Genomic DNA, 27,200 nt, shown 5'->3' with positions numbered 1-27,200 from the left:
TTCATCAGTTGTAACTTTATCAGGGACAGAGCTTTGTCACATAAATAATTTTACTTTTTAGGTGAAGAATGTTGTACCAGCGTTTGTGCCTCCGTCATTTAAAGCATGTGTTGAAGATAGCAATTCGCCATCATAGCGGGTCAGGTGGTAAACCTCAAGTTTGTGTGATAGGTAGTGGACCCGCAGGCTTCTATACAGCTCAGCAACTTCTTAAGGTAACATTCAGCATTGCATTAAAGGTGCTACAGTTGTATATTTAACCAATTAATGCATAATATGCAAGGTTACTTGATATTTATTTGTATATTATTCACAGTGATAATTCTTTCAAAAAAAAATGTTTACTGAATTTTATAAGAGTTTGATTCCTGTGTAAATCAGTGATTTGATATTCTCTGACAACTTTGCAATTTGCTAAAGTGAAGTGTCCTCTACCTCTGATTCATGTGGGGAAGTTGTGAGTTACTTGCTTAGTTGTAATCCAAGAGTACTTTCTAGAGTATCTGAACTAAATATGTTGAAGAACATTGTTTGATTCATGTGAAACAAACAGACAAACGTTCATATTTAAATAAACAAAATTTGATAAACTATATTTTGGTAGGGGAATCCAGATATACATGTGGACATATATGAGAAACTGCCTGTACCATTTGGCTTGGTGAGGTATGGTGTAGCTCCAGACCACCCAGAGGTCAAGGTAGGTACTGTTACACTTACTTGTACTCTTCTCAGGAAAGAACAAAACTAAAAATGCTTATAACTCAAGAAGTATTATAGCTAGAATCACGAAACCTCACATAATTATTTATTAGCACATGATCTTTACTCTCATATAGTATTAGCCCCCCCTCCACCCCACCACACACACTCAACTTAGTAAAAGCAGAGTTTTCTCTTTTTTTGTGCCCCCTTGTTGAAGAAGGAGGGATATATTGTTTTGCATATGTCAGTTGGTCAGTATGTTGCTCAGTCCGTAGACCAATCCTATTCCAGATGATAACTCGAGAACATTTGGGCCTAGGATCAAGAAAGTTGATAGTGGTGTTGGTTATGACCAGCAGATGAACCCTATTGATTTTAAGGTCAAAGGTCAAGGTCACAGTGACCTGGAACAGTTAAACAGTTTCCGAACGATAACTTGAGAACGCTTAGGCCTAGGATCACAAAACTTGATAGGAAGATTGATCATGACCAGCAGATGACCCCTATAGATTTTGAGTTCAGTAGGTCAAAGGTCAAGGTCACAGTGACCTAGAACAGTTAAACCATTTCCAGATGATAACTCGAGAACGCTTAGGCCTAGGATCAAGAAAGTTGATAGGGAGGATGATTATGACCAGCAGATGACCCCAATTGATTTGGAGGTCAGTAGGTCAAAGATCAAGGTCATGGTGACCCGTAACAGTTAAACCATTTCCGGACGATAACTTGAGAACACTTTGGTTTAGGATCATGAAACTTGATAGGAAGGTTGATTATGACCAGCAGATGACACTTATTGATTTTGAGGTCAGTATGTCAAAGTCACGTTGAGCCAGAACAGTAGAACTTGTTTTGCCAAATAACTAGAGAATGCTTTTGTCTAAGATCACATTTGATACGAAGGTCACTTATGACCCATAATTACTGATTTGTGGTCAGTATATCAAACGTCCAGTGCACAGTGACCAAATAATTTCTGTTCCTGGTGCAGTTACTGAAAGAATCAAGGAGTCGTGTTCTACGACTCTTCTTTGGTAAAAAAAATCAGGGCTTTTTGATTATTTCTAAGTAAGCTATGGATCGATCTTCATGGAACTTTACATAATTATAGATCACTAAAGAGCGGTAGTGCTTGTGCAATTTTGTTTGGTCAGCAGGGCTTTTTCACCCTATCTCACGGGGCCGATATTCGGCCCCATTCCCAATGCCAAATATGCTCTATTTTTCCCAATCTGGAGCAAAAACTTCCCAATCCAATGAAAAATTTCCCATCTGAAATCAGTTACTTTCTGTTTTTCAATAATAATTCTTGCACAATTAGTTTTGTTTGCCAAGTAAATCAAACAAAATGTTGGAAAAACCAACTCGTTTCTATTTTTAGTAACATGACCGTCTGCAACCTCGGCAAAAAATAATTACAAGATTTTGCTGAAGAAATGTATGATTTGTACGCAAAAACCTCTCAAAATGCATAAAAACACAAATATTAATTGAACGAAGTACCCAAAACATGTTGACAGGTAATTCTTATACCATTAAAATCAATTGTCACATATTTTCGCGACCCAGTTTTTACACTCGAAAATACTCCGCACTTTGCCATTCTACTTTCTGGATAATTTCAGTTATAACTTTGGTGAAAACAAACTGTAAACAAAAATTTTAGCATGACAAATAAAGAGTTACTGTATTTTTAGGCAATATTGGAAGACAATCCTGAAAAAAAAAACAACTAAAAAATTCACAAGGGGATACTGTCTACCAGTAAAATTTGAAACTGAAGATTCAAACTAATATATATTTATTAAAAACTCACTTAATTTGTCAGTATATTTTCCCAAATTTGACAATTTACCGCGTTCAAAATTCCCAATATGACCAGGGGCCTTTTTCCCAAAACCCCCTGAAAAAGCCCTGACAATTCGGATCACTGCAGTACTAAGCTTTGGAGTTATTTCCTTTTAATTGTTCTATAATCCATAAATTCCAACATAACAAAATAATCCTTTGATAGATTGTCATGAAATTTATCACAAATGTAGATCACTATAAGGCAATGGATGGTGCACATGCAATTTTGTCAGGATTTCTTCAGTAACTGCAAAGTTTTTGCCCTTTAATTGTTTTAAAATTCATAAATTCCCACAATGGAAATTAAATACTTTTAAAAATATAGCTGCCTCATTCCTGCACAGGAATTAAATTCACACAATTTGCTTGTCATGTTGGATTTTTAGTTTTTGCTATATTTTTATGAAAAATGACATAAGAAGACTTGATTTTTTCTTCAGATTATGATAGGGGAAGCTGTCTTTTAAATGGAACAGTCATGATTTCCTTGCTGAGTAATAATGAATATATTTTACTTTGAGAAATGACAGCTTTAAGAAATGGGACTTGTTGTTAATGTTTATGTTTATGATTTACCAATTGTATCAGGTACCGTGCTATCGATAGATATTGTTTATTGCAGCAATATATCTGATGAATGTAAAAAATATGTGGCACTTATTTCGAACCAAAGTAGACTTTGAGGTATTTATAAATTTTCACTTATACGTTCAAATGAGAGCTGGTTGAAATTGAAATGTTTTTTATTTTGCAGAATGTTATAAATACTTTCACACAGACTGCGAACAAGGATCGCTGCTCATTTATTGGGAATGTTACCATTGGTAAAGATATATCTGTAGCTGAACTACAGAAATTCTACACTGCCATTGTTCTGGTAAATACAAAATTCTCATAGTTTTACAATGTTTATGTTGTTATATGATAATGTCAGCCAGTTTTGAGATCATGATGGCTTACTTTTATTTGACAAAACATGCAGAACTGACAATCAGTACTCTTTGAAGGTATTCTTATTATCAAATAGTTCCAATATATGAGCCGTGCCATGAGAAAACCAACATAGTGGCTTTGCGACCAGCATGGATCCAGACCAGCCTGCGCATCCGCGCAGTCTGGTCAGGATCCATACTGTTCGCCAACGGTTTCTCTAATTGCAAAAGGCTTTGAAAGTGAACAGTATGGATCCTGACCAGACAGTGTGGATGTGCAGGCTGGTCTGGATCCATGCTGGTCGCAAAGCCACTATGTTGGTTATCTTATGGCACTGCTCAAATTGTTTTCAATTTTGAGCAGTTCCAAAGTAGTGTAACCCAGTTCCTTTATTAATTAATACTGGTACATATTAGCCAATTTAAGGAACAAGATCTCATAATTTTTATACCACTTAGAGACTTACCCTAAGCCCTCTAGTAGATTAAATGGCGATACAAGCAGAATTAGGGTCTAGTTAGAAATACTTCTATATTAGAGCCACTTTAAAGAATTGAAAGGAAAACCTATGTGCATAAGGTGGAGGAATGATAACACATCCACATTGTACAAGTCATTTCTTGATTGTAAATTTCATACTTTGCTGAAAATCAGTGTTCATTCTAATCACATAGAAGCCTGTCCGCTTAGCTCAATAGGGAGAGCGCAGATCAACAGATTGCGGGGTCATGCATTTGATCCTCGGGCTAGGCGTATGTTCTTTGTGACAATTTGGTAAAAGACATTGTGTCTGAAATCAATCATCCTCCACCTCTGATTCATGTGGGGAAGTTGGCAGTTACTTGGGGAGAACAGGTTTGTACTGGTACATAATCCAGGAACACTGGTTAGGTTGACAGCTTGCTGTTACATAACTGAAAAATGGTGTTAAACCCAAAACAAAACAAACAAACAAAAAATACATAGAATCAGTGAAAATGTTCCTGAATCTAACAGAAAAGGGAAAGACACAATGTATTTTATCAGCAGTACCATAATTTCTTACTGAGACATATGTCAGAAATCTAACCTGACTGGAAAAAATAGAAGTTTTTGTTGTTGTTGTTGTTGTGTAGAATGCAGAAGTATTTATCATTCTGTACTTGCTTACAGAAACAATCTTTGTTTTTCATTTACAGTCATATGGAGCAGAAGATGACAGAAAGCTTGGAATACCAGGAGAGGTATGTTTTATTTAAGAAATAATTTATAGCAAAAGAGTGCTTTAACACGATATATGCAAGGTTGGGCGTAATAATTGCACGAAGGCACAGCCCGAGTGAAATTATTTGTATGACGTATTACTGCTCAAGTGTATAAATAGTGTTAAAACACTCTTTTGCTATAAATTATTTCGATTCTAATATGCCTTTAATCTAAAACAGTAGATAAAATATAGAAGCGCTCTTTCTTGGTCGCAACAAAAACATTGACGTCACCGCACGTTAACGTGACGTCATTGTAGCGTAAGAGTGTTTTAACAGAGACATTCATATTAAAATGTTGATTTATGTCTTTATACTGATGACTTATTACCTATAAAACATGTAATAGATTTATTGCTTATAAATGTTTTACAAAGAATGTTATTAGATATAGAATGGAAACTTTATTTAGCTTCAGACTAATCTTCAATATATATTCTACTATTTTGTGTGTCATATCTGTTGAGAAAGCCTTACTTTTCTATATAAAACTGTTCGGCCATGTTATATGATATTTGGTCCTAGTTTATCTTACATTTTCTCTAGATTGCAATTGAAATCCTGGATATTTTATTATCTTGTCCTGAATAGAGATAAGTGTTAAGTAATCTGAGGTGAAGCACATTATAGAAAGACAGATGACAGCCTAAAAAATGAAGATCAGAAACTAAAAGGGGGAAAAAAACTTACTGCATTCTGTGAAATCATTTATATTTGTCAGGTACTAATTTTTTTGTGGATTTTGTGCTTTGCATTGAGATATGATCAGATATTTTTCACTCTGATATTTCAATGAATCACTGAAAAACATGAATAAAATGTTGTTTTATGTTGAATTCAGGACCTACCTAATGTGATATCAGCCAGAAACTTTGTAGGATGGTACAACGGTTTACCCGAGGACAGAAATGTAAGTGAAAAGATAAAAGTATTGGGAGATGGAAGTTTACTGCAAGTTAATGTTTGAAGTTATTTGGAAACTCAGAAGAAATAAAACTACAATACAAATGAGCTGCACCATGAGAAAACCAACATAGTGCAATTGCGAACAGCATGGATCCAGACCAGCCTGCACATCCGAGTGCCCAGATGCTCAGGCTGGTCTGGATCCATGCTGTTCGCTAACGGTTTCTCTAATTGCAGTAGGCTTTGAAAGCGAACAGCATGGATCCTGACCAGACTGTGCAGATACGCAAGCTGTTTGCAAATGCACTATGTTGTTTTTCTCATGGTGTGGCTCAAATGTCATCCTTATGTGAAGCATGATATTAATGAAACTAGAAAGAAAACATCTATGACTATGTCTTCAACCCAGCGGTTGATGATATATTGATTAAGTTTGTTTTTGTTGGGTTTTTGTCTATTTAGCTCATATGGTGACTTTCCAGCTTTTTACGATGGAGGAAGACTTAAGATGCCCTCAAGGCATTATTTTATCAGTGGCAGACACCTGGGTAGAACCACTGACCTTCTATATATGCCAGCTGGATGGCTTCCTCACATGAATAATTCTACGCCCCGAGTGCGGCTCGAACCAACATTGGGTAGGGGTGAGTTATAGCCCTTTGTGTGTCAAATTTTTGATGATTTAGCAACTTTTTTTTTTACACCATTGGCCAGATTTCCACCTAACCTTACAGGAGTTATCAGTGCTGAGACTAGCTATGCATATTATGGACATGGGGCCTGTTGGAGATTTTCAATGGAGTTATGGCCCTTGATTCTTCATATTTTACAGTGTTCACACCACTTGCCTTGCATGTCATAGGGCATTTTCAAGTTCAGTGATTTTCAGCAGAGTTATAGCCCTTTATTTTTCTCCTTTATGTTTAGCAACTTCTCTTACATCATTGGGCTGAATTTCACCAAACCTGATAAGTGGTCAGTGTAAAGTGTAGTTGTGCATATCATCTGCATGTCCAGTTGATTATATTTTAAGATTGTTGTGCTGCTTCTCCTATACCGCTGTTTGGAATTCCCAAAACTTGACAGGAGTGATCAGTATGAAGACTGGTTGTTTATATCATTGGAATATTATTGTTCAGTGATTTTCACTGATGTTTTGGTCTTTAATTTGTGTCATTTTAGAATGTGTACATGTTAAGTGTGTGTGTGTGTGGTGGGGGTGGGGGCGGTGGGCGGAGAGACATATGATATTCATGAAAAGCAATTGCTAGTTGATCCAGCAGAGTTTACCTTCAGAGTTTACCTTCAGAGAGAATAAAGCATATTTGTGTAATTGAAACTCATTCTTACTTTTTGGTAAGAAGACACTTGTATGTCTTTATGCTTGTAAGGGCCAGTTGAAATCAAATGGCTAGAGAAAAGAAAGATAAAATGACTTGAAAACATTTTTAGATAGGCTAAAACTATTTTCAGCTGCTTTAAGTTTACATGTTACATAAATTCCCATCTCAGCTCCATTCAGTGCACAATTTAAGTGTATACTTATAATGATGTCAGATATACTTTGTTATTGAAATGCAATACTTTGCTTACAGTTGGCAGTTGACCTTGACACAGACACAGCCATAGTTCTAGGACATGGAAATGTAGCCCTTGATGTAGCTAGGATTCTGCTGACCCCAGTTGACATTCTTGCTGTAAGTGAATTGCTTGAATTTCACCTAAGATACATCTGTCTAGTGGTAAGAACTGATGGTGTAAGGGCCTGTCCAGTTAATCCATTTGGTGAAGCATAAGACTGAAATCAGAGGTTGTAAGTTTGATTCCCCAGACTTGACGTATGTTCTTTGAGATGATTCGGCACAAGATAGTGAGTCTGAAGTCATTTACCCTGTAATAAATGTGAGGAAGTTGTCAGTTCTGGAGAACCAGTGACTACTGGTATAGAATCAAGCATATCTGATGGTCATTGCTTAATTAAGATACTTTGAAAATGCATTAAACCAAAGAAACAAACAACCTTACACATTGAAGTGGATAGTTTTAGTGGTTGTAGGTTGGAGTTCTATCATTTTGTCGATGTCAGATTTGTGCAGTGTCGGTGAAATGTATCTTAGGCATAATGATAGAATGATTAGTAGCAAGGCGTTTATTAATAAGACTTTCAGACATTTCGACTGTGTTGTGTATATTGGCTGTATGTATAAAGCCTTCACTTTTTCCTTGTTGTTCTAAACAAGAACCGAGTAGATCTGGACTAGCTCTACACTTAGTTTAACTGCGCACATAAACTTTAGCAGAGGTTTGTATATGATACTTCTTTTTGAAGTGTTAAACATGACAATTTTTGATGTCTAGAATGAACAACTGTAAAGTTTATATAGGAAGTGTCCAAGCACCTTACCCTAACCCTCGTGTTCCATAGCAGTGATTTGGATCAATAAATGGGGAACACTGGCCTACAGTTGTCAGATTTCATAGGACGATTGCCTGTTGTTAGTAGATGACCTAGTTATTTAAAGGATCGGTATATTAAAGGCTAAAGTCTCGGAGACCTAGAGACAGAGAAGTTTGCTGTCAATAGTTTGGCCTATTGCCTTGAAACTTTGTTGGGTGGTTGCCTGTAGTCAGTAGATGACCCCATTGTTTTCAGGGTCAGTATGTCAAAGATGGAAAATGTTTGATAAATAAATGTATAATGCTTGGACATACAGCAGTCAGACTTCATACGATGCTATCCTGTGGTCAGCATATGACTCATTTTATTTTTGGATCATTTGGGCAAAGGTCAAGGTCATAGTTCTTTGGGCTAAAAGTTACATGTATATCTTGTTTTGTTTTTAGTAAAATAAAAATTGTATGTGCAGGTTTGTTCTTTACCAAGAGGGGAAGGGGCCCACGCCTGTGATTTGGGGAAAAAATAGCTTGGTATCTGGGCAAAACGGAATAAAAAACCTGATTTAAAGTCAATTTTTGGGGAAAACTGCATGATTTAAAAGAAGTTTTCTTAGGGGAGGGGGCCTGTTAAGTGTTAACGGCCCCTAGTATAGAAGGGGAAAAAACCTGAAAGTTAACTTCTTGTTGGTAAAAGTTTCATATAATAATATTTTCCTTTGCAACAACAAGATTTTAGACATTTAAGTTGAAGCAAAGACAAATTCAGAGTAAAGACAACATTCAAATTCGTAACTGCCTTTAATCTGTACTATATGTAACATAGTGCAACAGATGCAAAAATTCATGGTATAATATGAGTTTCAGTAACATACATTAAAGTTTTGAAATAATACAATGTATTTTCTTTAACAGACATTAATTGTTTACATTGTGTGAATGAAAGTATGCATTAAAGATGTATAATACTGTTTTTTATCACACATAAATTTATTCTGTTTGTAAATTTAAGCAGACGTGCTGAGTTCTAATTATCAAGCTCTTGAAGTGGGTTTTGTCCCTGCCTTTATTTATGAAGCTCTAGATGGGGGTTCTGCCCCTGCCTTTATTTATGAAGCTCTAGATGGGGTTTCCAGTCAAACCTGCTTGTCATCAGAATGAAATCTTTGAAAGATGACGGTATTTCTGTCTCTTGCACAAGTCTGTGTAGACCTGTTCCAGGAAATGCCTGCCGGAGAGAGTCGCGACAAATCTTCTGCAGAGGTCTCACTTCTGTGTTACCTTTAGGTACAAAACCACATTCCAGGAAGTCTTCACAAAGACCTTCATAGATGTTGTCAAGACCTTTGAACTGATGTAGATCAGACAATGCTCCCCAGTGGCTTACATTAGACCTTACTGGGTTATGATAGAGAGCCATTCGGATAAACCATTTAAGACAGTCTTTCTTGTAAAATTGCCGGATTTCTAAGTCATGAAGAATATGAAACAAGGGTATCTCTCCAGCAGAATCCTTGGCATTTATGTCTGCACCTAGTGTTAATAACGTGAAATGAACTCGTATGGCAAAGAAAGGACCTGGACCACACACATAATGTAGAGCAGTTTTGCCACCTTCGCCGTGTTGGTTGATGTCATACCCATGCTTCACTAGCTTCTCCAGCACATTGCACAGTTCTACTGTTTTAAATTGACGAAGGTTGTGAAATTTAAGTTTAAATAATATTGTACATATTGGTGACACCACATTATGTTTGCCTCCTACTTTGATTTCTCGACTCAAATCATGTTCATTGTTTGCTGTTTGCAATTTTTGCCAATTTTCAAGAATTTCAAGACACTTTAAATGCCCCAAAGATCGTGCCAGGTCTGCCAGTGTGAAATTGTCATCGAGAATGAAAGCGGTGTGAATATTTAGGTTTTCTAAAACTATTGCTAAAGTCTCTGGTGTATTGCTCAACACAGCAAACAGTGTACCTTGAAAACTGTCTTCTTGTCTCAAGGAGAAAATATTCATATATTCATTGTAGGAGGTTAACAGGACTTCTAGAGGGTTTGTCTTTCCTTGATGTATTGCATAGAGAATGGGCGAATTATACTGATAGGCATTTGTGACACCTCCCAGAATTGTTTTTAACGTTAACGTATCATCTCTGTCAATACAAAGTTTTAAAGCATTTGTTGCTATCAAGTCAAACTTTACTCCATTTTCATTTTCTACAATTTTTGTCGGATACTGTAATGTGCAGAAGTTGTAAATGTTACTCAGTTTCTGAATGGCGGAAATTCGCTTGTGTACAGCAGCTACATGGTAAGGTGTTATACCAAAACATGATGTTGGCACAAAAGTAGTTTCTGCCATAATCATGTCAGAATTTCCTGTGGCAGCAAAGGCATGTTTCGCTGTTACAGACGATTCTGAGGTTGATTTGTTTGGTAATGCATGTGGACAGCGACCGGTCCGGACAGAAGTTATAATTTTATTGAACATATCGTTGTCAATTGTACGATCTTCTTTCACATACATGAAATATTCATGCTTATATGCACAAGTACACTCAGATAGTAAAGACATCTTCTTTGTACAATGATTTGATATTTTTTTCAACTTGCAAGCACGAAATGAAAATCTGCACAAGTTTATTTGGATGCTTGTCTCATTTTCAACAGATTTATCTCCCCTTATGATCTGGGACAGCCAAACAGAGTTCTGCTCCCTTTGTCTTCTAGGTGCTGGTGTTGTCATGGTGAAATTATTGTAAAATCTTTTTCACTGTAAATAATGAAGGTATAAATATATTATTTTTTTATTTTTAGCTCGACTTTTCCAAGAAAAAGTAGAGCTATTGCACTCGCCCCAGTGTCGGCGTCGGTGTCGCCGTTGGTTAAAGTTTTTGATAAAGTCAAATATCTCTGTTACTATCAAAGCTTTTGACTTGAAACTTAAAATGGTTATTTACTATCAAAGTCTTCACCAGAGGAAACAATCCCCATAACTCTGATTTGAATTTTGACAGAATTATGCCCCTTTTTAACTTAGAATTTTTGGTTAAAGTTTTTGATAAAGTCAAATATCTCTGTTACTATCAAAGCTATTGACTTGAAACTTAAAATAGTTATTTACCATCAAAGTCTACGTTAGGAGAAACAATCCCCATAACTCTGATATGAATTTCGACAGAATTACGCCCCTTCTTAACTTAGAATTTTTTGTCAACATTTTTGATAAAGTCAAATATCTCTGTTACTATTAAAGCTTTTGACTTGAAACTCAAAATAGTTATTTACTATCAAAGTCTACACCAGGAGACACAATTCCCATAACTCTGGTTTGAATTTTGACAGAGTTATGTCCCTTTTTAACTTGGATTTTTTTTTTACTGGCAAAGCTCTAATTCAGGGTCAAGCACTGAGAAAAGTTGAGCGTGCTGTCTAACGGACAGTTCTTGTTATATATATATTTGGATTCTAAAGAGTGAAATCTTTTACTTTTGTTGGGGTAACAATATGTCAATAGCAAATTGAACAGGTCGGAGAAGATCTGCAGGTATTTATGGTATACATATACCTTGTAACTTTATATATCACATGCGTTACGTTTTGCTTAGGATTGTCAATTTTAATATATATTATATATTATACCAGATTTATATAGCGCCCTTTTCATGAGAAACACGTTCAAAGATGCTTTACGTACAGCAAATGCAGCCACACAGGGCGCAAATTCATTCTCTACTGGTACAGACACAGAGCAATCTGACCTGAGGGACAGAGTGAGATAAAGCCCCCAGAACAGATAGAGAGAAATCCTTTTTAGATACAGACTTGTCCGACTAACTTAGTCTAGCTCTTTGCGAATAGACAGTCTGGTTCTTTAACGTGCCCGATGTATAGCACCGATACACGCAAAGCCTTCTTTCCTGGGAAGAACCAGTACAGGCTCTAAGTTAGGTGGGAGACACTCAAGAGCATCTCAGAAATTACCAGTGCCTGGACCGGGATTAGAACCCCGGACCTCTGGATTGACAGTCAAGCGTGTTACCACTAGACCACCGGCCCACCCATTTTAACCACTCTGCTAAAATTCTAAAATGTACTGGTCTTTCATTCAGTTTGGGCAATACCAGTTACTATTCACTGAAAATTTACTGACTGAATAGTGAACAGTGCAGACCATGATCAGTCTGCATGGATGTGCAGGCTAATTTTGGTCTGCACTAGTCGCAAAGGCAGAATCACTTGCTGCCAGCGTCGGGCTTAAAGGTTAAGTAAAAGCATACATGCATAATTTAGTTTTTTTATTCTAAACATATTTTATTGCCAGGCACTGGAAATTACTGAGATGCTCTTGAGTGTCTCCCACCTAACTTAGAGGCCTGTACTGGTTCTTCCCAGGGAAGAAGGCTTTGCGTGTATCGGTGCTATACATCGGATAGCTCAGTGGTGTGCACACTGGCCTTCCAATCCTGAGGTCGGGGGTTTGATCCCCGGCAGCTACTCAGGAATTTTCAGAAACGCTTTTCAGTGTTTCCCACCCAACTAAAGGTGTACTGGTCAGGAACCCAGGCAATCCTTGCATGTATCAGTGCTATACACTGGGCACGTTAAAGAACCAGGCTGTCTATTCGCAACGAGCTAGGCTAAGTTAGCCGGACAAGCCTGTATCTGATTTCTGATCTCTCTGTCGTGGGGGCTTTGTCTCACTCTGTCCCTCTGTCAGATCGCTCTGTGTCTGTACTAGTAGAGGATGAATTATGCGCCCTGTGTGGCTGCATTTGAACTATGTAAAGGACCTTTGAACGTGAAATTGACCATGAAAAGGCGCTATGTAAATGTGGTATAATAATAATAATAATAACTTGTATATATTTTAGACAAAAGATAGTAAAAGTATTAGTAAAAGTTGACCCGCAGAATTTAGCAGAAAACTGTTGGTCTTCCCTACAGGACATATACACATTGTGTTTATTTGAGTTGAAATTATATTGATACCTTTAGTATTCAGTGAATTATTTTTTTGCTTTAGTGGACTTCATCTGTTCAAATAACTCATGATGTCTGTATCTGTTAATTCTTTTATGTTTTATAAAAAATTAGTACTATCAAGTTTTCTTAGGCAGTTTATTGTTACCTTTTGATTGAATTGTCTTTAAAAGGTGGACAATATCATTTCTGTTATGCACCAGTCTTAAGATCTTCGAGGGTGGTTCTAGGACCTTTTTAACTTGATTCGTTTTTAATTAATTATCAATTAAACAATTTTGATATGGTATGTTCAGTGATAGAATTCAGTGTTTTGGATATCAAACAGTGTTATGGCTTTATGTTTTTGATGTATTCTTAAAACACTTTCAGGATATCTTAGTTAGCATACAACAAACATTTTCATAACTTCGGAATTTTTTTTTTGTAAATAGTGATTTACGCCAATATTGCATAGGAAATAATACATTTTTGGCTGTAAGTTGAAAATTAAAAAAGTTTTAACTGCCAGCCCTGAAGATTTTAGATTGATGTACAATAATTTAAAAGCAGAAATTCATGAAAAAAAAACCCAAATGATGTGGACATGTCAATGAATAGACCAAAAAATTAGTTGTGAAAAAAGTTCCCATGTTTATAAATATTCATTATTTTGATGATTTACATTTTACACTGTCACGACTTCAGAACATGTGAAACTAAAAAAGATATCAGTAAAATAAACTTAAAAGTTAATATTGTTTACACATCTTCACAAATATTTAAATTGTTAAAGCAAGAATTGATATTAAAACTTGTGTTTTCGGATATCTTGAAAAAAATACCATTCTTTGTTAATATATACATGTAATACAACAGTTTAAATTTTATCACAATGGTATAAATTAAAATCAAGATATAAAATTGATGTATAAAATATCTCTTACCTGTAAACAAAAATTATTTTAGTGTTTATCTCTAGCTAATAATAAATGGTGTGGGTAAAATCATGTCTGTTAAGCATGAATAAGAGCTATATATATAGTTTAAACTGGATCATGTGACTTTGAAATATCGATATCATGTGTTCTTTATGCTATATATTCATTTATATTTTATACATATTATGCTGAATAGACTAATGCCTTATTCAGTATGTGTTTTTGATTAAAGCAGCATGTTTCCCCCATTTAAGGCAAAATATAAAACAGTTTTAAAACAGTTCTATATAATTTAAAAATGATGAGAATATAATATTTTAGTGTAAACTGAAACTGAAACTGAAACTGGTTTATTTGCTTAAACGCCTATTTCTACATTTAAAACATATTCAATGGCGTTTTACAATACAAGTTGAAATAAAATATTAAATATAAAATATTTTAAATAAGATTAATTAAAACGAATCAAAATAGCAATTATTAATTTAAAGTCAATGATAATACTATATTTTAAAATATTACTAAATACAATTATCACAGACAAACATTAAATTTCTATCACTGTCACCAGCATCATTGTTTAAAAACTCAGTCAAACTTAGAATAATGCAAAGTAGTCTCTGAAGAAATGCGTTTTCAACCTTTTCCTAAAGCAGTCAATTGAGAAACTTTGTTCGATGTTCAACGGCAAATTGTTCCACAACTTTGGCCCTATAGTACAAAGCTTTATCACTAAAGTTTTTCGCTTGTTGAAGGGACGATGGTAACAGTAAACTGATGACTCCGAGGATCTGAGGGAGCGCTGGGGGATTTTCGGTGTTAAGAGTTCAATCAAATTATGCAGGCGCATTTCCAACATGGCAATTGAACATGTACGTCAAGATCTTAAAGTTTATTCTGGCTTTGATCGGCCAGCCAGTGAAAATGTAGAGTCCCCCTGCTTGAAACTGTCTCTTCTTCTACGATTCAGAACTAACTTCGCACACATATTTTGAATGCGTTGCAGTTTTGCGATGTCACAATCAGAAATACCTTTATAAATAAACATTACAGTAGTCTAAATGCGAAATAACCAGCGTTTAGCACTAAGGTTTTCAGTTGCATCCTGAGTCAAATATTTGCGAATGTTTTGATTCGGAAAAAAATTCAACATTCCCCGTTCTACATTTTATTTTATATGCTCTTTAAAAGTTAAAAGTTTCGTCCAAATAGGCCCCCCAAATCCTGATGTTACTCTGTCTCTTGTTTTTAAATCACCACAATATCTATCTCGTGAATGTTTAACTTATTCAACTGAGGGGCCACTTCCAAAGGCAATATGTTCAGTTTTGAGGAATTCATTTTTAGTTTGTTACTTTTCATCCACTCATTTGAATCTGTAGAAAACTCCTCTATTTCACAATGGATTTAGCCTCGAGGGGATGGTTCGGGCTTAAAACGTGTGCTTGCGGTGTGGTCGTCGGCAAAGCCAAAGACGGAAATGGACGGGGGAACAATGTCAAAAATCGTTCCTGCGTACGTGAGATAGAGCCACGGCCCTAAAACAGCTTCCTGGGGGACATACACGTAACCCTCACGTGCTGATGACACTGTTTGATTCCACTCACGCGCAGCTCGTGGCCTCAGATATGAGTTCAACCCAGTCCAATGCAACACCAGAGACACCATACTGACATTTCAAAACGTCCAAAAGAATATCGTGATCTACCGTATCAAAGCTGCACTAAGGTCTAATGCTATCATGCAGTCACTTCTTGATGTTCCATAGCGTCCAGATGTCATGGATAAGTCTCAATAAGCCGATTCGCACGAATGATGTTGCCTGTATGCGGACTGATTTTCGGAAGGAGATTATGTTCATTTACATGTTTTATTAAGTAAGTACAGTGCTGCTTTCTCTATCAATTTGGACAAGAATGATAAGTTGCCTCACTGGCCTATAGTTTGAAATAAAAGTTCGAGACCAGCTTTTTTTAACAGGGGTCTAACTATTGCTGTTTCCATTTGCACTGGGAAGATCCCTTGAGTAAATGAAAGATTCACTAGTCTAGTTATAATTGGGGGAGCTCGTTTAAATATGACCCTTCAACACTTTTGTTGGAATAACATCAATTTCACACGACTTTGTTTGTAAACTGGTTAATGAGTTTTCTAACTTCATCCTCACTAAGTTCATCAAATTTTCCAAAATTCCGGCACATTTCTCATTGATGGTTTATAGTTTTCCAAAATCTTTTTAAGCTGTCCCGTTTTTTCTGAATTTTTTCCCATGAAAAGTCGAAAATTTTGTCAGTTAGCGTATTTTCATTTTCAACAACAGGCATTGGATTCTCCGACTTGCCGCCGGTGAGATCTGTCACAAATTTGTAAAGTTTTTGGAATCACCTTTGTATTCGAGCACTTTTTGGCTTAAGAGTTTCTCTGGTTTTTCTAGTTTCATTTCATGGTGATATTTATTAAAGGGAGCAGTTCTTGAAAATTTCATAGTCCTGTGGGATTTTTGGGTACCCTCCACAAACGTTCGGATTTGCGCAGAATTTGTTTAAGTGGCGGATATCCCCCATTAAACCATGGTTTCGGGATTTCGACAAATAATAGTTTTCTCTTTTAAAGGAGCGTGCTTGTCAATGATATTTTTCATTTCATCTTGGAAATGTCAACATATGTCTCAATTGAATCACTTTCAATTTTAAATCAGCAAGGCCCACTAGCAAAATCTGAGTCATTTATGTCATTAAAGGGTTCCGGTAAGTAATAGACTTGCTGATGATGTTTTCCTTTTTCACTTAAAGTAATGACTTTTACTACACGATGGTCGGATAAGAAAAGGGCCGGGTTCCATGAGATAAGTTCAACACCATTTTCGACCTCTGTGATCACAAGATCAAAGACTCTGACCGAACACTTGGTTGGGAAATTTTACATGTTGTTTTCAACCCCATAGCACATAAACAACTGTTGAATTCAGAATTTGTGTTGGTGTCGTCATGATTTTGTAGATTGAAATCTCCCCTGATCATGAGATTGGGGTACTTGGAAATAACGTCTTCAAGAAATTCGAAAAAAATCTGTAGTGTGCAAATTCTGTCTTCATCATTATATTGTAAGAAATATTAATTAAGAGGTTTTTTTTACACATTGAATAAAGAGTTTGTTTGTTTTGGGTTTACCATCGTTTTTCAACAGTATTCCAGTCATGTAACGGGGGCAGTTACCCTAACCAGTGTTCCTGGATTCTGTACCAGTAAAAACTTTTTCTCTGCAAGTAACTGCCAACTTCACCACATGAATCAGAGGTGAAGTACTAATGATTTCAGACACAATGTAGCTTATCAAATAGTCACGGAGAACATATGCCCCGCCCTAGGATTGAACTCACGACCCCGCGATCGGTAGACCAATGCTCTTACCAACTGAGCTAAGAGGGCATTAAAGTTTGAGTTGCATGTATCTCCAAAAATGTTTGACTTAGAGTCATTAAACCTTACAGAAACATTATTCAGCATGTGAAACTGTGCACCTGGGGTTTTGTTTTAGATTTTCCCCAATGAGCCAAGAGTTGGGGCACTTGACTTTCTCAAAATTATGCTTAAAGGGCCTTAAAGTTTGTGTCCCATATATCTCAAGAAGTGTTTGACCTAGAATCATAAAACGTTAGGGAACTGTTATAGAGCATGTGTAGTTGTTCATCTGATCGATGGATCTTTATGAAACTTGGTCTGTAGTATCATTAGAAGGTCATCTCTTGATTTTTTTCCAGTGGGTGCACTCAGCCTCCTTTAGTTATTAGATTTACAAAATGAAAAATAAAAAAACAAAACAACTTCAGCTCATGAATGGCTTAATAGATTGTTATCAAACTTGTAGCATCAGTGTAAAGTCCTCTTCAGAATGAATGTAAAATATGTTTGAGTTATGAATCAAACCAGGGCCACCTAAGCAATAAAGATTTTCCTTCTTTCTTGACCAATACATACTTTATAATTAAGATAGTTTACCTCTGGTACTCTGATACAAACAATCTTCAATTTAGTTAAAACAACTGATTCTCGTGTGTTTTGATAACATATAATCTGTCAGTAGCAAAGTTTGAAAGCCTTCTTAAGAAATATAGCTATTATTTCTCGATATCGGAACATTTTCCTTTTTTTATTGTTGTACAATCTGGAATTAAGTGCCTTCATGGCTTTTGATAAGCCAAAAGAGAAGTATTATGATATGGCACAAGTCGTATGTATGTAATTGTATGTTAGCAATCTGGTATCTGCTCAATAACTAAAGAATGACGTATGATCCTCTTAACTTCACATACACATTGCTTGTGGGCAATGCATGACCCCTGTTTGGGTCAAGTAGGCCCAAGATGATTGTCACAATTACTGTTAGTACAAAAGTTGTTTTCACACAATAACTTAAAAGATGCTTTGCACTGTGATCCTCACACTAGATATGTACTTCATGGGCATGGCATGACTCACATTGATTTTAAGATCATTTGCTTATAAGTCAAGGTCACAATGACTATCGGTACAAAAATTGTTTCTGCCCAATTTCTTGAGAAGCTTTGGCATATTGTTCATCAGCAGTGCATGACCCCTATTGGCTTAAAAGTCTGTGGGCCAAAGATCAGGGTCACTGTGTTTATACAAAAACAGTTTCCACTCATTATATCGGGAATACCTTGACCTAAGATCCTCAGACATGGTTGGCACATTTCACATTTGTAGTTGATGCCTGCTATTGATTTCAAGGTCAGTGGGTCAAAGGTCAAAGTCACTCAGTATTTTTGAGAATTAGAATCTACTTGACCAATCAAACTCTCCAACGTGGCAGGCATGTAGCTCATGGGCAGAAAATGGCCCCAGATTTTGAGGTCAGTTGGTTAAAGGTTAAGATTCCAGGTTTGTTAGTTGAAAAAGAACATTCACCATGGTCTTGATTCTGAGGATTCTTTGTCAAAGGTCGTGATCACTGCCATGCGAAGTGATCAAATGAACATATTATATTAATGATGATGCTGGTCATCCGTCCATCTGTTTGCAGTTTAGTTTCTGCTCAATAACAATGTTGGCTGCAGCTTTGTAACTCAAATAAGTCTTCTGAAATTAATTGTTGTAAGTATTTTAACAATATGTTGTTAATATGTTAATTGAGTTCTGGCAGTTTTCCGTTTCACTGCAAAAGTTCCACATATATTAACTATTAAGGTAGTGGACCTGTAATAATAATCATGAATTTCAGTAAATTACATATTCACCAGCTGTATGTGCATGCATGTATTAATTACATGAATGATCAAAGAATGTCACAATAGCTCAAAAGAATGCATAATTGCACAATAATTATTACATGTTCACTAACTTTAATATAATATATTTATTTTCATAGAAAACAGATATTACAGAGTATAGCTTGGAAAAGTTAAGGCAAAGTCGTATAGAGCGTGTCATTCTTGTTGGTAGAAGAGGGCCGCTGCAAGTTGCATTTACAATCAAAGAACTTCGCGAAATGGTCAAGCTGCCGGGAACCAGGCCAGTTCTACATACTAATGACTATCTAGGTTTGGATGACATTGCTAAAGGTAACTAGAAAACTACTATGGTAACCATAAGTTACTTAACCCTTAGCCTGCTGGCGGCAGATGATTCTGCCTTTGTGACCAGTGCAGACCAAGATCAGCCTGCACATCCGTGCAGTCTTATCATGGTCTGCACTGTTCGCTATTCAGTCAGTAAATTTTCAGTGAAAACCCCTTTGAATAATAAGTGGTACTGTCCAAATTGAAAGATGGACCAGTCCATTATAAAAATTTAACAGGGTAAGGGTTAAAGCGGCCTTTGTGGCCATGTAGCAAGGCCACTTACTTCATATCACTTGCCCCTCACTGCTGTAAGTTTGAAACCTCACATGCTGCAGGGGTGTAAAATCCTTTCATGTGAGAAAGCAGTCAAGCTGGCTTATGGAAGGATGGTGGTTCTACCTAGGCTACGAAGGAATGCCTGGAGAGGCACTTGGGGCCTATCTCCATCATCAAAAGCTGGAAAGTCACCATATGACCAATAATTGTACTGGCATGATGTTAAACCCCCAAAAAATGGTCTTAAGTTTGAATAAGAATGTTGAATGTTTAGTTGAGCCATGCCATGAGAAAACCAACATAGTGGGTGTGCGACAAGCATGGATCCAGACCAGCCTGCGCATCCACGCAGTCTGGTCAGGATCCATGCTGTTCGCTTTTAAAGCCTTATGCAATTAGAGAAACCATTAGCTAACAGCATGGATCCTGACAAGACTGCGCGGATGCGCAGGCTGGTCTGGATCCATGCTGGTTGCAAACCCACTATGTTGATTTTCTCATGGCGCAGCTCAAATTATTATTCGAATAGAAAGCTTTGTAGGAAACATTGTTATTTAGGTCACCTAACAGTGCCTCTGCGGGGCAGATACCTGTCTACAGAAACAGTGTTTCTTTCCCATAATGTAAAATGTAAAAATCTTAGTAGATCTGACTATCTCTCCAGTGTTACAACTTCTGCATAACAAACATTTGGGCAGTCCCTACTGAGGATCAAACCCCGGACCTTGTTATCTGTAGGCGGACACTCTAACCACATTGCTAAAGGGTTAACCTAAGAGGAAGGCTGTTCTAAGTGGCCTATAAATCTTCTATCACTACAGTATTTTGGTTCTGCCAGTGATATTCACTGTAGAAAGGTTGTATCATAGTTAAATATCATACTGTTTTTTGGACTACTGCCAGTCTCTCCATGAATTTGTGCTCATGAATAATTATTTTGTAACTGATGATGTGTTGTATTATATTTTAACATACCGGTACTCTGATTACTTAATTAATTCATTTTGGCATCTGAAAACCAGTTATACTTGCATCAAGATGTACTCACCTGATATTCTCATTAACTTCTTCAAACTGTTTTATATTACCATTTCATTTGATATCACAATTTTATTTTAGATCTACCTCGGCCAAGAAAGCGTCTCACAGAATTGTTGTACAAAACTGCTTTGACACCAACATCAACAGACCAGAAAATTTGGGCTAGTGCCACAAAGGAATGGGAATTAAGGTTCAGATTAAGTCCCTTAGAAATCCTTAGCAGCAACAGTTCCAAATTGTCAGGTGTCAGATTTGGAGTCAACAGATTAGAGGTAAATTAAAGGACATGGCATTGTGCTTTGAACAGGAGCAATGATTTAATGTTTTTCCTTCTGTCCCAGTGATGTTAAAAATGAGTAATAGTAGCTCACATTTGCTATACTTTTGAATGGGAATTGATACTTGATAAATATGTTCTGATAAATTTGAATTTGCATGATGTATCAGCTTTTCTCTGTTGAATGAGTTATGGCTGCTGAAGGTCAATGTCAGTGTGACAGCATACTTCATACTTTCCTCTAAGAAGCCATCATATGGGGCTTATATGTTTTTTAAGAACAGCTCTCATTTAATTTACAATTTCTTATACAATTTTGGTCATTTCTCTTTCTATTTAAAAAAAAAAAAGAACTTGTATTGCAAAAATGGTGTAGCTTAACTTTTTCTTTTTTATGCCCCCGGCATCTACTGATGTGGGAGGCATATAGTGATTGTCCTGTCCATTCTTTGTTCGTCTGTCTGTACGAGGTTAACCAAATGGGACCGTTTCATCTAGCATCAATACCCCTTACTAGAATGACTTGATACTAATGCAGATGTAACCTGTGACCATTCCTCATCTTCAGACATCACCTGACCTCAGTTTGACCTTGACCTCATTTTGGACTTCGGTTGCTTTATATGGGCCATCTCTTGGTTAACCAAATGGGACTGTTTCGTCTAGCATCAATACCCCTTACAAGAATGAATTGATATTAATACAGATGTATATTGTGACCATTCCTCATCTTCAGACATCACCTGACCTCAGTTTGACCTTGACCTTGACTTTGTTTTGGACTTAGGTGCAAAATCTAGCGACAAGGATGCCACCGGGCGCATCAAGAGTTTATTGAACGCAGCTCCTTGTTTCTGTCTCCAAATGTATGTCTTTGTTGCTTGTCATTTCACCTTTCTATTTCATTAACGCAAGGTCTAGAAAACTCTCTTTTTTTAGCTCACCTGTCACAAAGTGACAAGGTGAGCTTTTGTGATCGCGCGGTGTCCGTCGTCCGTGCGTCAGTGCGTCCGTGCGTCCGTAAACTTTTGCTTGTGACCACTCTAGAGGTCACATTTTTCATGGGATCTTTATGAAAGTTGGTCAGAATGTTCATCTTGATGATATCTAGGTCAAGTTCGAAACTGGGTCACGTACCATCAAAAACTAGGTCAGTAGGTCTAAAAATAGAAAAACCTTGTGACCTCTCTAGAGGCCTTATATTTCACAAGATCTTCATGAAAACTGGTCAGAATGTTCACCTTGATGATATCTAGGTCAAGTTCGAAACTGGGTCATGTGCCTTCAAAAACTAGGTCAGTAGGTCTAAAAATAGAAAAACCTTGTGACCTCTCTAGAGGCCATATATTTCACAAGATCTTCATGAAAATTGGTCAGAACCTTCACCTTGATGATATCTAGGTCAAGTTCGAAACTGGGTCACGTGCCATCAAAAACTAGGTCAGTAGGTCAAATAGTAGAAAAACCTTGTGACCTCTCTAAAGGCCATATTTTTCATGGGATCTGTATGAAAGTTGGTCTGAATGTTCATCTTGATGATATCTAGGTCAAGTTCGAAACTGGGTAACGTGCGATCAAAAACTAGGTCAGTAGGTCTAAAAATAGAAAAACCTTGTGACCTCTCTAGAGGCCATATATTTCATGAGATCTTCATGAAAATTGGTCAGAATGTTCACCTTGATGATATCTAGGTCAAGTTAAAAACTGGGTCACGTGCCATCAAAAACTAGGTCAGTAGGTCAAATAATAGAAAAACCTTGTGACCTCTCTAGAGGCCATATTTTTCATGGGATCTGTATGAAAGTTGGTCTGAATATTCATCTTGATGATATCTAGGTCAAATTCGAAAGTGGGTCACGTGCCTTCAAAAACTAGGTCAGTAGGTCAAATAATAGAAAAACCTTGTGACCTCTCTAAAGGCCATATTTTTCATGGGATCTGTATGAAAATTGGTCTGAATGTTCATCTTGATGATATCTAGGTAACATTCGAAACTGGGTCAACTGCGGTCAAAAACTAGGTCAGTAGGTCTAAAAATAGAAAAACCTTGTGACCTCTCTAGAGGCCATACTTGTGAATGGATCTTCATGAAAATTGGTCAGAATGTTCACCTTGATGATATCTAGGTCAAGTTTGAAACTGGGTCACGTGCCTTAAAAAACTAGGTCAGTAGGTCAAATAATAAAAAAACCTTGTGACCTCTCTAGAGGCCATACTTTTCATGGGATCTGTATGAAAGTTGGTCTGAATGTTCATCTTGATGATATCTAGGTCAAGTTTGAAACTGGGTCAACTGCGATAAAAAACTAGGTCAGTAGGTCTAAAATTATTAAAATCTTTTGACCTCTCTAGAGGCCATATTTTTCAATGGATCTTCATGAAAATTGATCTGAATGTTCACCTTGATGATATCTAGGTCAGTTTCGAAACCGGGTCACGTGCGGTCAAAAACTAGGCCAGTAGGTATAAAAATAGAAAAACCTTGTGACCTCTCTAGAGGCCATATTTTTCATGAGATCTTCATGAAAATTAGTGAGAATGTTCACCTTGATGATATCTAGGTAAAGTTCAAAACAGGTCAGTAGGTCAAATAATAGAAAAACCTTGTTACCTTTCTAGAGACCATATTTTTCAATGGATCTTCATGAAAATTGGTCAGAATTTTTATCTTGGTAATACCTAGGTCAAGTTCAAAACTAGGTCACTATGTCAAATAATAGAAAAAACGACGTCATACTCAAAACTGGGTCATGTGGGAAGAGGTGAGCGATTCAGGACCATCATGGTCCTCTTGTCGTAATGATTGTTTACGTTGTATTAGAAAAAAGTGTGTTGTTATTATTTTTAAACAGTTTAAAGAGATCTGAAGAGAAGCTAGATAAGCTATAAGTATTGATGGATGGTCTGAGGTCCACTTGTCAGTTGTCTGTCTTCTGCAGTTTTACTGTTACATTTCCCCTTAAATGTACTGGTCAGACTTACACCAGCCTAGGTCTGTATTATTGAGACATGGATCTTTTTGTTAAGTTTTTTCAGAAGATTTTGCTTGACTGCCTTTCGGGGCTGCCACAAAAATAAAAACCTTTAAACAACTTCACATAGACTTCTTCTTGGATCTTCCCCAAATAATGTTAGTAGTATCATTGGATGGATCTTTCTCAATTTTGTTTAAAGGTCCAATACTAAGGAAAGTGAACATTTTAATTTCTTTTAAAAAGCACAGAAACTATTTAATTTTATTGGAAAATGAAAGTTGGTATGTAGAAATTCGAAATAAATCGCAGTATATGTACAATTATTTTTCTATGAAGTATGAAGAAAGTTAAAAAGACCTGGGGGGTCATTCTGTCGATTCATTGAAATTTCAACATAATACACATACATTTCATTGAGTTCCAAAGACCTTCTGTAAATTTTGACCTGCCAATCTTCATTATTTAGTGTCTTGCAGAAGTCTATGCACTGGCTATGAAAAAAATTGCCAACTCACTTTCCCTTAGTAATGGACCTTTAAATATTTCTTCTTAATTACATTTAGGACCTCTTAGCTCAATAGGGAGAGTGTAGATCACAGAATAGCGGGATTGCAAGTTTTATCCCCATTCAAGGCATATGTTTTCTGTGACAATTTGACAGAAGATAATGTCTGAAATCAATTGTCCTTCACCAATGATTCATGTGGAGAAATTGTAAATTTACTTACAGAGAACAGGTTTGTACTGGTACAGAATCCAGGAACACTGATAAGGTTAACTGCCTACTGTTACATAACTGAAATACTGTTGACAAATGGCGTTACTCACAAAACAAACAAACATTGAGGGACCACCAGAAATGAAAAAAGAACATTATTTATAATAAATTAATTTTTCCTTTGAAGTGCCTAATGGATGTTCATGAAACTTTTTATAAGGCATCTTGCATAGATCTTTCTCAAGTTTGAAGACTGTTCTGTTTGAATGAACTTATAGCCAAAGCCAGAAGCAAAATAGAGCCAGACAATAACAAAATCTTACAATGTAATCTATCCAGCGGCCTAATGGAGTTCCATTGTTAGACCTGGCCAGCTGCCCGCCATGTCTGAAGTAAGGAATGATCTTTTGATCTCCAGCTTACATCAAAAGTAAGAAAGTTGCCATATGACCTGAAAATTGTAGTGTAACTTAAAATGAAACAAAAACACAAAAGCTAATATGGCTACCTTTTTACTTACTAAAGGAAGACCACAGATGCCAGCATTGCTAAGGCACATATGACTAACTTAAAAGAATCACAGATCTTGCACAGGACAGCAAGATAGCATTCTCACTTGAATAAATTTGATCCTTTACAAGGCTTAAACCCACATTTGTGAGTGTTGAGTGTGAGGTTGTTTGAAGTTTACAGCCCCAGCAACTCCCTTTAAAGGCGTATGATAATGAACCTTTAATCACTGTCATACATCCATTTCAGGGTTCAGAACTGACCACACAGAAAGCAGTATTAACAGAGAAGACTGAGGATATACCATGTGGTTTGGTATTGAGGAGTATAGGCTACAGAAGCTGGCAGATTGATCCAGATATTCCTTTTGATGAAAGACAGGGTGTTATCAGGAACAACAAGGGAAGGGTGGATGGCAAAACTGGTAATAGTTTGACTAGGATTCAGAAAACTTGAAATCATGAATATTCATGGGGGATGAATTTTCATGGATTCTGTGGTTGAATTAATCTACCAAATTTAATCCCAAGGAACAAGTAAATTCCCATTTATTTAATGTTCTAAAGTTAAAATCCATGAATTCATATCTCCATGAAATAGCCGTTTTGACCAAAACCAAGAAATTTCTTTGCCTATGAAATTTGATGGTTTTACGGTAGTAGGTTATTGCTAGTGTAATTATGCATATTAAGTAATATCATAGATATAATTATAAACATCATTATTGTAATCTACGAGTATCCAGTTTCTGGAAGCTATGTGAGGTCTGCACCAAGACTTTAAAGATATGTTACAAGTTGAATGTGTAACAGATCCTAATTGCAACCAGTCAAATTTATTGACATGAAAAGATATTACCAGACTGTAAAACCTTTTCAACTTTATGTAATGTAATACCCACTGTTTTCCCATGTTTTCAAACAAGTATATATAATGTTTTATTTTTATTGAGATCTGTTTCTGTTTACCGGTAGATTTTTAATTGTACATATAAGCTACAGTTACTGGTCATCAGCAGATATTAGAAGAAACTGTTGCAGTTAAAATCAGTCAAATAGGTGTCCCTTTTGATGGCAGTTAAAATCATTGAAGGAATTAAAATTCCAAGTAGAAAAATTGTTAATACTGAATGGTCCAAAGGACCACTAGTCCAGAAGCCATCCAGTCTGAAGGCACACTAGTCCTGAAGTCCTTCAGCCCAAAGGCCCATTTGCCCCAAAGCTATCTAGTCTGAAGGCCTGCTAGTCAAAAAGCCCTGTAGACTGAAGGCCTTCTAGTCAAAAAACCCTATAATCTTAAATCCTGCTTGTCAAAAAGCCCTATAGTCTGAAGACCTGCTGGTCAAATAGACCTCTATTCCAAAAATCTGCTAACCCTTAATCCATGCAGTCAGAAGGCCCACTAGTCCAGAAGGCCCACTAGTCCAAAGTGTGGCCCAAAGCTCTCCAGTCTGAAGGCATGCTAATCCAAAAGCCTGAAGGCCTGCCAGTCCAAAGACCCACTGGTCCAAAAGCCCTCTAGTCCTAAGGCTTGCTGGCCCGAAAGCCCCGCAGTCATCATTGAATCCAGATCTTCTCAGATGTCCATTCATAGGCCTACTAACCGGATGACCTGCTAGTCAACATTCATATCAGATCCACCTACCAGTAGTTGTCTGAATGTCTGTCAGATCCAAGGATAGTTATTTTAAAGACCTGCTGGTCTGAAATAAAACATGACATCGGTTAGGGTAAGAGTTAATTCTGCCTATATTTTCAGTCTTGGGTTAGGGTAAGGTTTAGTTCATTTCGAATTTTCTGATAGGATGGCCTTGCAACTACTGGAACTTTGACTGGTGGGCCTTGGACTACAGGGCCTTTGAATTATATACCATCAGGCTGTAATCA

At 36.7% G+C, this 27,200-nt stretch overlaps 2 protein-coding genes across 4 annotated transcripts in view; one reads left to right on the top strand and one right to left on the bottom strand.

The window, feature by feature from the left end:
* Positions 1-27,200, top strand: part of LOC123563669 (NADPH:adrenodoxin oxidoreductase, mitochondrial-like) — a 38,620-nt gene that overhangs the window by 8,636 nt on the left and 2,784 nt on the right. For all 3 annotated transcript variants that reach the window (XM_053534553.1, XM_045356601.2, XM_053534546.1), the window contains exons 2-10: positions 62-215; positions 605-700; positions 3,311-3,433; positions 4,668-4,712; positions 5,575-5,643; positions 7,235-7,336; positions 19,325-19,517; positions 20,913-21,106; positions 25,564-25,738. In XM_053534553.1, the coding sequence (XP_053390528.1) occupies positions 69-215; positions 605-700; positions 3,311-3,433; positions 4,668-4,712; positions 5,575-5,643; positions 7,235-7,336; positions 19,325-19,517; positions 20,913-21,106; positions 25,564-25,738 (1,144 nt within the window). In that variant the 5' untranslated portion in view covers positions 62-68. The remainder of the gene's footprint in view (positions 1-61; positions 216-604; positions 701-3,310; positions 3,434-4,667; positions 4,713-5,574; positions 5,644-7,234; positions 7,337-19,324; positions 19,518-20,912; positions 21,107-25,563; positions 25,739-27,200) is intronic.
* Positions 8,816-14,043, bottom strand: LOC123563668 (uncharacterized). The gene is made up of 2 exons (XM_045356600.2): positions 13,943-14,043; positions 8,816-10,806 (listed from the first exon to the last, which is right to left on the bottom strand). The coding sequence occupies exon 2, from the start codon at positions 10,777-10,779 to the stop codon at positions 9,139-9,141; it is 1,641 nt and encodes a 546-aa protein (XP_045212535.2). The 5' UTR covers positions 10,780-10,806; positions 13,943-14,043; the 3' UTR covers positions 8,816-9,138.

This window comes from Mercenaria mercenaria, chromosome 2 (genome assembly GCF_021730395.1).
Source record: "Mercenaria mercenaria strain notata chromosome 2, MADL_Memer_1, whole genome shotgun sequence".
NCBI lineage: Eukaryota > Metazoa > Mollusca > Bivalvia > Venerida > Veneridae > Mercenaria > Mercenaria mercenaria.
Note: the sequence above shows the minus strand (reverse complement) of the source record. Positions and strands in the feature narration are given on the sequence as shown.